General features: G+C 35.5%; 1 protein-coding gene across 6 annotated transcripts in view; it reads left to right on the top strand.

Moving 5' to 3' along the window:
* The window catches only part of LOC117174092 (speckle targeted PIP5K1A-regulated poly(A) polymerase-like), a 209,117-nt gene that overhangs the window by 96,810 nt on the left and 98,383 nt on the right, over positions 1–13,924 (top strand). For 2 of the 6 annotated variants that reach the window (XM_033362795.1, XM_033362796.1), the window contains one exon: positions 9,714–10,364. The exons of 1 other annotated variant lie outside the window; for it this stretch is intronic. In XM_033362795.1, the coding sequence (XP_033218686.1) occupies positions 10,102–10,364 (263 nt within the window). In that variant the 5' untranslated portion in view covers positions 9,714–10,101. Of the gene's footprint in view, positions 1–8,675; positions 8,932–9,007; positions 9,105–9,713; positions 10,365–13,924 lie in introns of those variants that run through there. 3 more of the 6 variants (XM_033362797.1, XM_033362798.1, XM_033362800.1) reach the window with 3 other exon arrangements.

The following is a 13,924-nucleotide window of genomic DNA, read 5'->3' as shown; positions in this document are numbered from 1 at the left end:
CAATACGCCAATTAGCACAAATGGTAAGTTCCGACAGTGCCTACAAGTGTGCCTACTGGTCGCTAGATGGCAATACCGGTTTCATATGTATACACCTGGTAAGGTGTCTAGTGGTCTTGAAATCTTTGAAACCAGGAAAATTCCTCGAATTTTTAATTCTTTAATTTATCAAAATATAATTTATCTTTTGTTGATTATAGAATAAACATAGAGGTTTCAGGTCACTTTTTGTACACTGCACTATTCCTTTTAAAGGTTGTATTGAATAGGCTTCAATATTGTGAATAACCTCATAAGTTTTCAATTTCTTTTTTGCTGAAACAGACTGTTAAAATGTATATATATATATATATATTTTTTTATATTCAACTTACAAATTATAAACATTATTGGGTTAAAATTTCGATTTTAATTAAGATTCAGAATTATAATGATCTTAGGTTTTTCGTTCGCACCAGATTTTAAAAGGTTACGAAATATTTAAAGGCATTTCAACTTTTCAGAAAGTTATCACGGATTTCAAAAACCTTTACAACATAGTTAAATTCTCACAAAAGGAGTTAAACATTTAACCAAATAATTAAATGTTCAACCAGAAATGTAAGTTTCAAATGAAAAAATCCTCAAGAAAATAGTTGCATCAATCAAAACAGAGTTGTTGTTAACTGAATAGTTGAATTTTCAAGAAATAATGGAATGCTGTCATTCGTAGTTACAAAAATAATTTTCGAATAAAAAAACGAATTTCCCAAAAAAACAGTTAAATTTTCAAACCAGAAGATACATTTTAAACTAAAATTATGAATCTCCAGAAACATTCATTTTCAAAAGAACAGTTGAGCATGCAGCCCAAAAGATGATATTTGAACCAAGAAGATTTATTTCATAAGAGTTGAATGGTTTAAATTCCAACTAAAAACATTATTTTTCAACTAAATAGTTACGATAAATATATTTAAATAGAATTAAAATTTGTACTTCCAATTGATTTTAATTTTTATTCATTTAATTCAAATTGAAAGCAGATTTTAATTATAATGTAATAATAGTCTAATTTTGATAAAAATAGTTTAATTTCTAACGAAATAGGTAAATATTTAAACAAAAATATAAATTATAAACAATAAAGGTAACTTTCAACCAAATTATGAATATAGAAGCTAAAAAAGATTTTAATTTGAAATTTAAAAAAAGTTTAATTTAACTGAAATACTTAAATTTTCTATTAGAAAATATTAATTATCAACCAAACATGGAGTTTTTACATCTTCAGTTTAAAGTACTAAGTTTTAACAACAAAAAAACTATTAAATTTTTTTTAAAATATTTGAATTTTTCACCCAGAAATAAAATTTTTTTAACAGAAAATGACATTCCTTATGAAATAGTTAAATTGTCTCTAAAATATTGTAGATTTTAAAAGATAAATATTTATAACCTTTAGGAATAGTTTTTTTTACTGACATCACTATTGTCTTGCAAAAAAGGCTTCAAAGTCATCTTTGTCTTTTTGTTTTATCACTGTCACTCTTCCGTGGAAAACACGATGCTATCCATAATCATTGAGTGATTATTAACTTAAATATACATCGCCTTATTTGTAGTTCTTTTTTTTCCAAAAAGCAAGTATCTGAAGACACTTCTGAAAGGATTCATCGCTAAATTACACTAATTTTCCGTCACTTTTCTCACAAATATAACACTTAATTTTAACTTTTACGCCAAGTGGACACCGAACTAGACAAGACTAGACTAAACAGCTTAACTTAATACTGTAACTAAACACCGTAAACCGAAACCCTTAGATGCCTTTCCCGCTGCACCGCACTCACCCACCAGCCCTAGCCCCCAACGAAGATGAAGCCTCCGCTTACGGTAGCCTCCCGTATATAATGTTGCAGCGAAAGCTGCATTTGTATAAAAAACTGTATAGTAATTTTTAAATCTTTAAGTTCCTTGGAATCTTTATGAAATGTTTGAAATGTTTTGAAAATTTATGGGAAATAATTTGAAATCTTCTAAGCTTATGTGCAACTTTTAAAATCGTTAAAAATGTTTGTGAAATCTTCGAAATTTGGTGTGCGGGCATTTTTGAAGTCTTTGAATTCCGTGATATCTTTGTGAAAAGTTAAAATGCCTTTAAATATTTTGTAACCTTTTAAAGTCTGGTGCGAACTGAAAACCAAGGTTCATTATAATTCTAAAACTAAATTAAAATCAAAATTTTGAACCAATAATATTTATAATTTGTAAGTTGAATATCACAAAAAATGTACATTTTAACAATAGTTTGTAAAATGCATATATACAAAGTGTACGTATAAATGTATTTATACCTATAATTTGGAATAAAACGTAATCCGTTATGTATTATAAAGTGTTTGCTTTATAATTATGTAGCATTACTTCAGGATGAAAAAATTATAAACAATAATGATATCTTTTAATCATTAATTTACTTGAATGTCAGAAATTATCATCACATTCTAACTGAATAGTTAAAAATAAGCATTCCGAGGCCAAATGTCAACTTTCCTTTCATTATGAAATTTAGAAACGTGCCTCGAGTCCCATTGAATAACATTACTACTGTATGCTCACAGCATGATGGTATTGTAGAAAAGGGTCTATCCATTCACAAGTGTTCGCCGCCTACTAAGGGAATTTGGAGTAATGGATCCTCTTACTGTTTCCAATGAGGCTTAGCCGCCTTCCCCCGTTGCACCGCACCCACCCAGCAGCCCTCGCCCGCAACGAAGATGAAGCCTCTTCTTACGGTAGCCTCCTGTCTACTATATTGCAGCGAAAGCCAATAAATTCGGCAAAGAAGTTACGTCTGCGGCATATGTCTGTTACCTTGAACCTTGGCAGGCTGAGTTTTTCGTGTACAGCGGGCTTTCACCTTTTATTTAGTTTTTGTCTTATCGCGTTTCTTAGCATACACTAAAAGTGATCTGCAATCACGCCCTTTAGGCCTGTCTGCTAGGAGTTCTTGAGCAGGTGGAGGGTGGCAGTCATATTTTCTGAAAGCACTAATTGCCCTCTACAATGTGGTACAGATTTCATTGGGTTCAGACATACCAGGTGATTATTGAATAAATTTGCCGATAAAAGTTCAATTTTATCGCACCTATGACCGACTTGGAACTGGCAGGTGGGCAGTTTCGTAATCGCCTGCGTGTCAGCTTTCATTTACACTAACATTGATCACGATCAGTTCTCACCTTCGAAAAAACGAAGTTGGATCTCGGACTAAAATATCCACGTCACGTTGACCTAACGTTTTGACGTACTCGCCGTGAATAGCTTTCTATTTCCATTGCTTTTCTAATTCCTATATGGCGTTTGCCCTAATACTAAAGGTCTCTTCTGATAAAAAAATCAAGGCCGCGTATTCAAGATCCGCTTTACAGATGGTTTTGTAACGCACATCTTTCTTGCTGTTAAAATAGTTTCTCAACTGTATAACTTGTGACTTGCACAGTTGTTTGGTGTCTACAGGCTCCGTGCCTCCTCTATCTCGTTGTAGAACTACCCTTTCAATACCCGAATTACTGTGGTGTATTCGGTACTTCGTCATTTCTACGCGAACAATTCTGTTTAACTTTTCAAGGTCGTTGTTAGACCATTTTATGAGTCCGAAGGAGTGCGCGAGAACAGGAATGGCATAGGTGTTAATTGCCTTGACTTTGTTTGTCGAATGGAGAGAACTCTTCATAATCAACCTGAGTCTTGAAGTGAAGGCAGTCGCTAGGCTTTTCTTAACTATCGTTTGCTAATACCCTTAGATTTAAGAATGTACAGATATTTATATGACTCGCCATTAGCCGTTGCCTCGATGTCATTTTCGAATTCATTTTCTATACTTGTCGTAATCCGTTTTGATCTAGTTATCGTTGGTTGTCCATGATTAACATACTTGATTCTTGTACCCAAAGCATCATCGCACGACTTAGGAAGTCAATGATGCTTGGGCAGATGTTGTAAATTTTTAAGATTTAAAGCAAATAGTCATGGGGTACGAAAGGAAGCGCTTGCTTGCAGTCAATCTGTGCCATGTGCAAGTTCCTTTGATGTTTACGAGCTCATGCATAGCAACAGCGTCTATGATGACTAGATCTTTACTGCCTTGCGAGTTTTTACAACATCCTTATTAATCTTTTGTAGGGATGTCATTCTCGTCGCAGTGAGAATATACTTTATCTGCAATGATAGCTGTAAGACATTTATAAATTGTTGAAAGACAGGTTTTCGGCCGAAATTCAGATGAATTTTGAGCATCTAGTTTTTAGGCACCGTATACGTGGTAGCCTGCAGCATAAAGCCTGGAATCAGATCTGGGTGTTTGATGATCTGCTGACAAGACCTTGTCAACGCAAGATGCATAATTGCCAGGTACTTATACTAGAAGTTGTGCACCATTTCCGGGCCTGGAGATCTTCATTTATTTGCTCTTTTCAAGACCGCTTCTTGTCTTCTCTAGTTGGAACCACGCAATGTCTAAATTGCTCCTGTTCGTTTTTTTCCCAAACACCCGACCAATAGTCAGTCATGTCATCCAATTGAAGAACGTCAGTGTCTTGTTGGTTATTTTGTTTTACACTCAGTTTACGATAGAACCTTCTTTCATCAGTCTGAAAGGTTTGATTTTGTTGCCTTCTTGCACTACTTTTCTTGTACAGACGTAGTCCAGCAGTAAGACCATCAAGTATCTACCCTTAGGACTCTATAATCTCATCGAATATTGCTGGTTTTAATATCTTGATGTACCGAGGTTGGACTATTTTATTAACATCGTTTATGAGCTTCCTGGTTCTATTTTCTTTTTGTGTTGAGTCCATCGAGTCAATTTACGCCTTACTTAGCTGAGATCCATATTCAACCTGATATTTCATGGTGCACAGCTGCACAATATACGATATACATCTGACGCAGTTTTTGTTGTGTTCAAATGCATAGGTAAAATCTTGCTATTGAGGTGTTCTATCACTGTGCGCAGATCTTTTTTGATATTTATCTTGGGCAGAGAATGCCTTTTTTTTGGTTCTACATGTGTCAACTCTATTAAACCATAAACAAAAATTTTTTCAAGGTGCTGCAGTTTTCTCTGTGGATTCGCTTTTCATCTGATTTGCTAGATTCTGTTCATTTATTCTTGTGGCTAGCTCTGGGTACTTAAAGAAGAAGGGTCGACGATGTTCTCTCTTCCCACTTTGTCTACTTTTCTCTGTCAACAAATAAAGGCGCATGACATCTCTGTTTATATGGTATGTCTGTTTTAATCGTCTTCTTGGTAGCTGAACCTCTGCTTCTGCCTCTGGTTGTATTGGGCCATCTATCTATGGAGGATGTGGTGGTGCTGAGCTATCGACAGGTTGAGCGAGAACATCAATTGCCACTGCTTGATCGTGTGCCACGGATTTCTCTAACTGATATTCATTGCCGTCGTTTTTCCACGGCAAGTCAACCTGTTGTTAAATCTTCATTGCTTTCTTGCTTTCATTGCGACTTTCTTTGCATGGGAATACTTTGCAGCAAGTTTCCTCCTAAAATTCATCCTTTTCCGAATTTGATTTTCATGTTCGCACTTTCATAATAGAGATATACCGATGCCTCTTTCATTTTGGTATCCCACTTGATGACCTCCAACGGTATTTGTGTTGAGGTAGTTGGCTGCAAATAGCTAACGCTAGCCAAAGCATCCTCAGCAAGCATGGTTGATGTTACACTGCTCACCGTTTTTCGTAGATGTTCTTTCTGGCTAGATGTTTTATAAGTGAGCTCTGCCTGACCATCTCGCAGCTCACTATCAACACCATCCTTCATGCTGTGGCCGCCAGCGATGGCTTCAGGGGCACCCCGACGATCCTCAGGAAGTGACAAGTGTTTCAAAATCTTTAATATGCACTCCATAATAATTTATGGTATTTGGTAATCCTCTTATTCCCCTTCTTTTCCGTTATCTATCTGTCTGATGTGGAGAACCCTGTCAGTAGCAGTGCTACTCCTAACATATCCGTCAAAATCATAAGAGGAATGCTCAAGCGTTATCGCGTTATTAGTAGTGGCATATGTCACAGTTGGAGATAAAGCTTTCACCTCTGGATACTTTTTCAGAGCTACCAATCTTTCTGGAACATTTTGAGGAACAGTGTTGACGAACAGCTTATTGCATCTGACTTGCGATGGACTGACCTTGAGGCTGTAAATCACTGACCTTGAGGCTGAAAATCCGAGATTTTGTTATGTAGCTAAGAAATGAAGCTTTCATGCGTTCCATCGGCTGGTGCCGAATATTCAAGCAGATAAATTGTCTTTGTCTTTACATATTGGAGGACAATATCAGGGTTCATAGCACTGATACGTTGAGTGGTGGAAAATGAGAAATTCCAGTAGGTCTTACACGGTGCTCCACTATGGACTCCAGTTCTCCCATGGTGCATTGCAAGACGTGCATCAAATAAACACCATAAAAGTGCTGAATATGGTAATTTAATACTTTTAGAACCACATTGGGTCTCTCTATGTAACCGTAGCGTGCATACTTTGAGCATCCACTGAGAACATGTCCAAGTATCTCTGGCTGTTGTTTGCACGCTCGGCAATTGTTGTCGTCTACAGGTTCAATCATGATACGCTTGCGGTGAACAAAGGTGACTATAACGCCGTCTTGACAGGCAAAAAGAAGTCGCTCAGTCTCCGAGGCTTCGTTTCACGTTCTGCTTTCTGTACACGACTTTTGAACACCAAAGGTGTTAGTGATGCTAGGTCATGTGTAGTTTCGCTAAAATCAAATAGGAGAACAAGCTCCTCTGCGGCACGGTCTAGAAACGCCGCAGCATTGATTACTTCATGTAGAGGTACAAGTCGCATAAGAGAATATGTGTTATTTAGAAATGACATAGGGAAGGCCTAATGATCGAAATTCAAATCCAGATTGCGCGAGCATAATTCGGAAGATTATAAATGTTATTCAACACGTGTCACGGCTTTTTTGTAATTGGAGTCCAGTTTTAAAAATAGTAATTTTTGAAAATTACGGCTTCCTTCACTGATTCACTAGTATCAGTCATGCGGCACATATTTCACCCAGTGGTAATGGCCTGGTGGTGGCGTGTATCCTTGTGACTCCGCTGCTCTGAGGTACGAATGTTTTTACTACAAATTTTTTTTACATAATAAAAAATTCGAATTATTACGGTTGTTCATTTTAATTAATTATTTATAAATTAATAGTCAATAATTACTAATAATTATTTATTACTAATTATTATTAATTATTATTATGAAATTATATAATATAAAGTAATAATAAATTATCAATTAATAATTATTATTTCGTCCGCTGCAAAAAATATTGTGCTTTAAATGTTTGTAAGACGATTATCACCCCAAACTATGTACTTCGTCATTAAAGGTAAGAAAGAGTATGTATTTCATATATTATAAGATAAAATACAATAGTAGTTATTGAAATGTGTCTTAGTTAGTTTTTAGAACCTTCATGAACTATTATATAAAATAATAATCATTATATATAATTTTAAAAAAGGGTTAAAAGTCACAGCATGGTCCTACTGGGCGCAACCGTCATCTAGAAATGAGACCGGCTCACAGTAGAACCGCAGTAAATCACACTTATGGCCACGTTTTACGATTGTCAGATGAGTGGTCACAGGGCACGATGAAATCACAATGACAGGCCAATCAAACCCTTGTGTGTCTTAAGGATACGAAGCGATCCATGGATGGCAGCTTTGTGCATATATTTCGTAAGAGCCTTGGCGTATTTTTTGCACGCGGACATGAGTTTAATGTTACGACTCAGTGATAGCTTCGCACCATCGAGAGAACCGATCACAAGAACAATTACTTTAACCAAATATTTTGGATACGGTCGCTGCAGCTGCCTTTTGAGGTATTTATACCTCTCCTCCGTATCCTTCTCTTTAGCAGTAGTATTGTAGTCGGCCGTAGCCGAGAATTCGATCACAAATATAGTTCGTTTCTCGAATCTGTGCTATCATAGTCTGAATTAACTCAAACTAACGTAGCGTGAGATAAGATCATACGAGAAAAGAAAGTATTTTCTCTCGCTGCAGTTCTCAAGAGGTGGGCACGTTGATTTTGCAATGACTGATGCTAAACGTGCAGAAGCTCTTGGTGTTTCTGGCAGAGTTTCACACAGAGTGTGCATACGCGCCATAAAGTCTCCTCTAGCAGGGCTAATGCTGGCATCGTAGCAGTCTAGCAAGTCATCCTTGAGTTGGTTTGTCCACTCAATGTGGGCGTTTCGCCAGTTCGTCGTCGTGCTTCCGTCTACATTCTTTGCAGCACCCTGAGCTCTAGGGCGATCGGCACTGTTTGCCGACCCGTCGTCGGCTGATCGGCGCGTTTCATCTTTTTGAACCGCATACTTAACTTTTTTGTGGGTTTGATGGTGTCATTGTTGTTCCCACGAGCAGCTAGGGAAAGGGTTCGTGCGTCCTTGTAGTGCTATTTAAAACACCTTGTCCAGGTGCCATTCAGCATTCGGCACGGTTGTTATACTTCCGCTTAAGGGTTATTCCTTCAGGATCATCCCTGTGCAATTGTCCGCGACTGATTATTATTGTAACCATATTCAGCAAAAGCAGTGTAAAAAGGTTGTTGACTTTAAATTCTCTTCTTTTCAGTTGGCCGGATAAGTATCCAGAGCTTTTGTTTGGAGCACAATATATAAAGGTAGGAGGGTGATGTAGAAAAGTATAGGACTGTCAGAGTTTCCTTGGAAGCCGTTCCTCTTTTATGTGACATCGCTGCTAGTCACTTTTTTTTGTCAGATGTTATGAAAAATTTTTTTCGCCTCAAAAGCAAACGCTCTTTTATACATCTCACTATTCTTGAATCTAAGACATGGACAGATTTAGTCGACACCTGATACAATCCTGGGTAATACACTTGTCTATTAACAGGTTCTTTCCGCAACATTACCGTGTATCCTTCTACTAAATAAAGATACATAGAAAAATTTGCTGAGGTACCGGCTCAGGGATCAAAACCCGGACCTCTAAGACCACGGACTAAGACAAGTGAATGATTAGATGAGGATGCTATAATACGATGTATGAAGTATTTTGCGATTATGCATGTATAAAATTAGGAGCATGGTGTAGTTTGGAGTTTCTCTTTTGCCGCTGTTATACTTTAACAGCGGCCGCGAGCGTCGTAGGTGACAACAGTTGCCTCTGGATGCTTTCTTAGAGCTACCATTTTGAGATTATGATTATTATTATTCACATATTTTATATCGTTTTTTCCCCATAAAAAATATTTGCAGTTTTTTATACTTTTTTGTTAACTAGTTGATAAAAGTAAAAATATCGACTGGTTTTGAGATATATCAATCAAATGTTGCGTGAATTTTTTCACCTTTTTTCGCTAAGTTTCCTCTGTAATGCTATAGACAATACCTGCAGAAATACTATCTCTTGCGGATCCGACATTTTAAAAATTTTGAAGTATGTAATATTTACTTTTTACTTATGTGTTGGAATGAAAGGTTACCTTGCTCCAAAAACAAATTAAATTTCATGACGATATTCTGCGGTAGTGTATAACTGTACATTAGTTTACCTAATATCTACACTCTCCAGTTCAGTTATTTTGAGGTTGTTTAATTCTATAACGTTTTATTTTATTTTTTGCTTACCAAAATGGGTTTTTATTTTCAGTGCATACAGCGCAACACGGTTTTAAGCCAAACAATTTCTTACCTTCTGCGCCATGGAACAGGTAAAGAAGACTTAAATATTGAACCAGCTAGCTGGTTTTAAGTCGCAGATTTCCAACTAAGAACACTTGAAGGCTCGACACTTTATATGGTTGCAAGCAGCGATAAATGATATTTACATTGATAAATGTAAACGGAGTATTTATGATAACAGCAAATCAAGGTTTCTTTCTTTGAATTGTTTTGATGTTGTATGCTGATTCTGATAGGCTCATAGATCAAAAGTAGTGATGGTAAATGGACTAATCCTTCTATGAGCAGAAAGAAATTTCAAAAGGTTCAAAAAATTCTGTTAATCCTCCGATTTTGTACAAATAAAAATTAAGAACATGGAGAAGCGTTGTGAAACTTGTGACTTGTATTTGCTGGATGAATATGCATTCCAAGGGCACATGAAAGGCAAGAAACATTTAAAAAATGTTCAGCAAATGGAGCGTAAAAAAGGAGAAGCTGCTCGGTCAGTTTTTGTGACGTGGGGAGCATGTCACTTTTCCCCTGAAGATCTGTTGATCTACCTTGCGAAATTCGGTACTTTGCAAAGATACAAGTTTGGACCTAATTTCAATTATGGCATCATTCAATTTCAAGACAGGTACTTTCAGATTTTTTAAGTATAGTTGTATATATCCAAATAAATTTCCGACATTTGAAGCAATGTACGAACTCTACTTTAAAAAGTAACTGGTCAGCGTGTTTTTAAAGGTTTAAGAGACCATATTTCGAGAAAATCGCTGTTAAAGTTTGCAAATCCTCACAAGGGCGTTTCCACGGAAAGTGTAATTTTTCTCTCACCGCGATTTTATAGGTAAATCTACACTTCATATACAAGTTATATTGCACGGAAATTTACAGTCTCCCTGAAATAGGAACAAAAGCTTAAAGTTATTACAGAAACCTTCATGAAAAGATATAACACATTTCGACAGAATCCCAAAAATTACCTGTAGGTCACAATTTTTAATCGATTTTCAATTTTTTAGAAAACAAATTCAGCATGGAATTCTCAAGAAATATGTCGATGCCGATTTTTGAATTTTTGTTCGTTGAAATTTGTATAGAGCTGCAGATAGCGAAAACAATTTGCATCTTTTTAATTTTTCTTTTTAATAGTCTGTAAAAAATTTTCTCAGTATACAGTCCAACTTCGATAACTTCCCAATTCCGGAGCTGTAGGGGCAAGAAATTCCAGGAATTGCGCACTTATCGGTTGCCCCCTCTAGTAGCACAATAATAGGTGCGCGCATGCGTAAATCATGGGCGCAAGTTATGAACAAAATAGCCGGACATGCGATGTTTTAAGTGGAGTGTACACTTATTATTATAAATAAATTCATGATTTAAACAGTTTAAGGCAGAAACGATCCGAATTTTCTTTCCTTTGTCTTAGAATCGCATTTCCTGTGATGAACATTAATTTATTTTTGTCATCTGATATCATTTGTTTAATTTATTAACAATTATTATAAACAAATGCATAATTTAAAAAGTTTTAAACTTTCAAACTAGAGATTGGCTAGCAAAAATTCGCGCTTAAATTTCTGGAAACGCGGCAATCGGATTGTCACGTGTTATTATGTAACTTAGATGATAAGTGAGTCGCCACAAGTAATTATGAAGAGTGAGAAGGTGCTGCAGTCGAACCATATATTAATAATTGAATTGTAGCGGTTTCGTTAAACGCGTCAAGTGTTCGCATCAACTTTACAACGATTATAAAACGCTTTTAACCACATTTTTGCGGAACAATGTATCTATCTACATAAGGAACATATTAATTAATTCCGGAAAATGTTTTTTCTTTGTAATTTTGTTTTTTGTTTTTGAATGAACGGATCGTGAAATCCAAATTTTGTATGTTTTCAGCGAGTTTTTCTATTTTAATAACCCAAAACTCGAGAACTGACGCTTTTTAAGTGATCTCCCACGCTAGAGGTTTCCTCAAAATTTAGAGGAATGGCCCAAATGCAATAATCTTTTGGAATGTCAGCTCAACAATCCTCGATCTAACAAAATCATCAGGCTGATCAATCATTTTTCCCTCCGCTGCGGATTCCATAATCTATTTATCATAATGGCGACTCACCAACAAAGCGATAAATAAAAGTGTTAAATAATCATCCACATCTTCTAATTCGCATTTCTGAGTTAGCAAATTTATACTCGGTCGATCATTTTATTTATGTCTTTTGTACCTGTGAATTATGAAATCTATTAATTGATATGATTCGTATCCGGATTGGAGTGATGTATATGTGTGAATACCGAGTATAATTTTAAATGTCATATTACAATTTTTAATATAAAATCGCATTATTTATTTATAATATAAATATCGCTGAACGTAATGTTTTTGTGTCTCATTTCTCTCTCACTAATAACTAGTCTATTCGATCATTTGCCTTTTCTCTTAATTTAGTCGTTTATTTTCGTAATTGCTCCCTTTATATATTCAATTTGATTTTAAAATAATGATAGTATTAATATCAGTCAGCTCAACATGTGTTCTTAAACTTTGGTCAAACATATTGTCCAATTTTGAACTTTTGAATTTAAATGAACAATAATAAAAAAATAACTTGACACGTCAACAAATTTCGTTTCTTCCATTGATCCTTTTGCATCAAACCTGAATCCTGATGCTACTGAGAAAAATTTTCACATAGAATGGAAAATTTTAAAAATCTACATTTTTCCGCTATTTGCAGCTCTATAAAAATTTAAAAAAATAAATTAATTAAAAAATAGACCCCGGTAGACTTATTGAGAATTTAATGCTGGATTTTGGAAAAAAATATATTTTCAAATCGGTGAAAAATTGTGACCTACAGTTTATTTTGAACATCGTTTTTTCATTTCGCCCCTTTGTGTGCGAGCACATTTACATTGCGCGATGTGCCCACGGTGCTTTTCGCTCTGTTTTAGCGCCTCTAGAGCGCGCCGGTACACTTTCTCGCTTGTTTTTGTATGTTTCATGTCTGCATTGTTTTTTAATTTGTTTATAAAGAAGGTTTTCAAAACGTCTGCATTGTTTTTTAATTTGTTTATAAAGAAGGTTCTCAAAACATCTGCGGCTTTGAAGATTACATTATCATTGCAATACTAGTGTTTAGAAATTGTCGCATTGTCGTATGTTTTTCAATATAATGCTGTTTCTTTGATACCGGAGATCGAAATCAGGTTCAAAGGGCAAATTCGTAATAAATAAACCAGAAATATCCGTTATAAATACATTCGAAATAAGAGAAAGTGGAAATTTGCACTTTTATGGTAGTTGTCCAAATTTGGTCGTTGCATTCTTCGTTTTATTTTCAGGAATTCTATACATTAACTGCGGAAGGTAGTATCAGGTTGAAGTGAGGGCACATGGCTGATTACTTTGGTGTGAAATAATATATGATGTGTTTGCTTAAGTACATGTGAATGTTAGTGTTGAGGGTTGTAAGTCAATAAGTGTAGTATAAAAAATGCTTGGCATGTGTAGAGTGGAAGGTGATTAATATAATGAAACGACCAAACTAACTTCATTGTAAGTGAAGTTCGATCGCAATTACATGAAGAAGCCTGTTTTGAAGAGTGGGTGAAAAGAAAATTGACCTTCACCCGCTGCTATCTCGTGCGTTCCAATCCAACCTCATATCTCTAAAGTATTTAGCATTGTTATATTCTTATTAGGAATAAGGGATTTAGAGAAGGCCAAGAAACAATTTTTATAATTTTTTGTTAGGATGGGACAGTAATCTGTTCTGAAGAGGCTTCTTCATATGATTGCGATCGAATTTCACTAAAAGGTAAGTTCGTTTGATCGTTTCTTATATTTTAGTCGTCTCTTTCTCAAAATTACAGAATGTAGATGTTTAGAGAGAGAAAGAGCAATTTTAAATATATCTTTTATTTATTGAACGGATCCACATTTTAATTTTTTACGAAAATAGGTAGTGCAAAACAATACCAAGTAAATTAAAATAGCGCCCTTTTACAAATAGTACCGCTTACAATTCTAAAACAGCAGAGGTAAAGTTATCTTTGTTTACAAGTATGGGCCGATTATAAAATTTTGCAAACGTTTGCGAACTTTGAGATCGTCCAAGTACTAACCGCGCCCAACGCTGCTTAACTTCAGTGATCAGACGAGAACTGGTGTGTTCAGCGTGG

Source organism: Belonocnema kinseyi, chromosome 6, assembly GCF_010883055.1.
Source record: "Belonocnema kinseyi isolate 2016_QV_RU_SX_M_011 chromosome 6, B_treatae_v1, whole genome shotgun sequence".
Taxonomy (NCBI): Eukaryota; Metazoa; Arthropoda; class Insecta; order Hymenoptera; family Cynipidae; genus Belonocnema; species Belonocnema kinseyi.
This window is presented reverse-complemented; position numbering and strand designations above follow the sequence as displayed.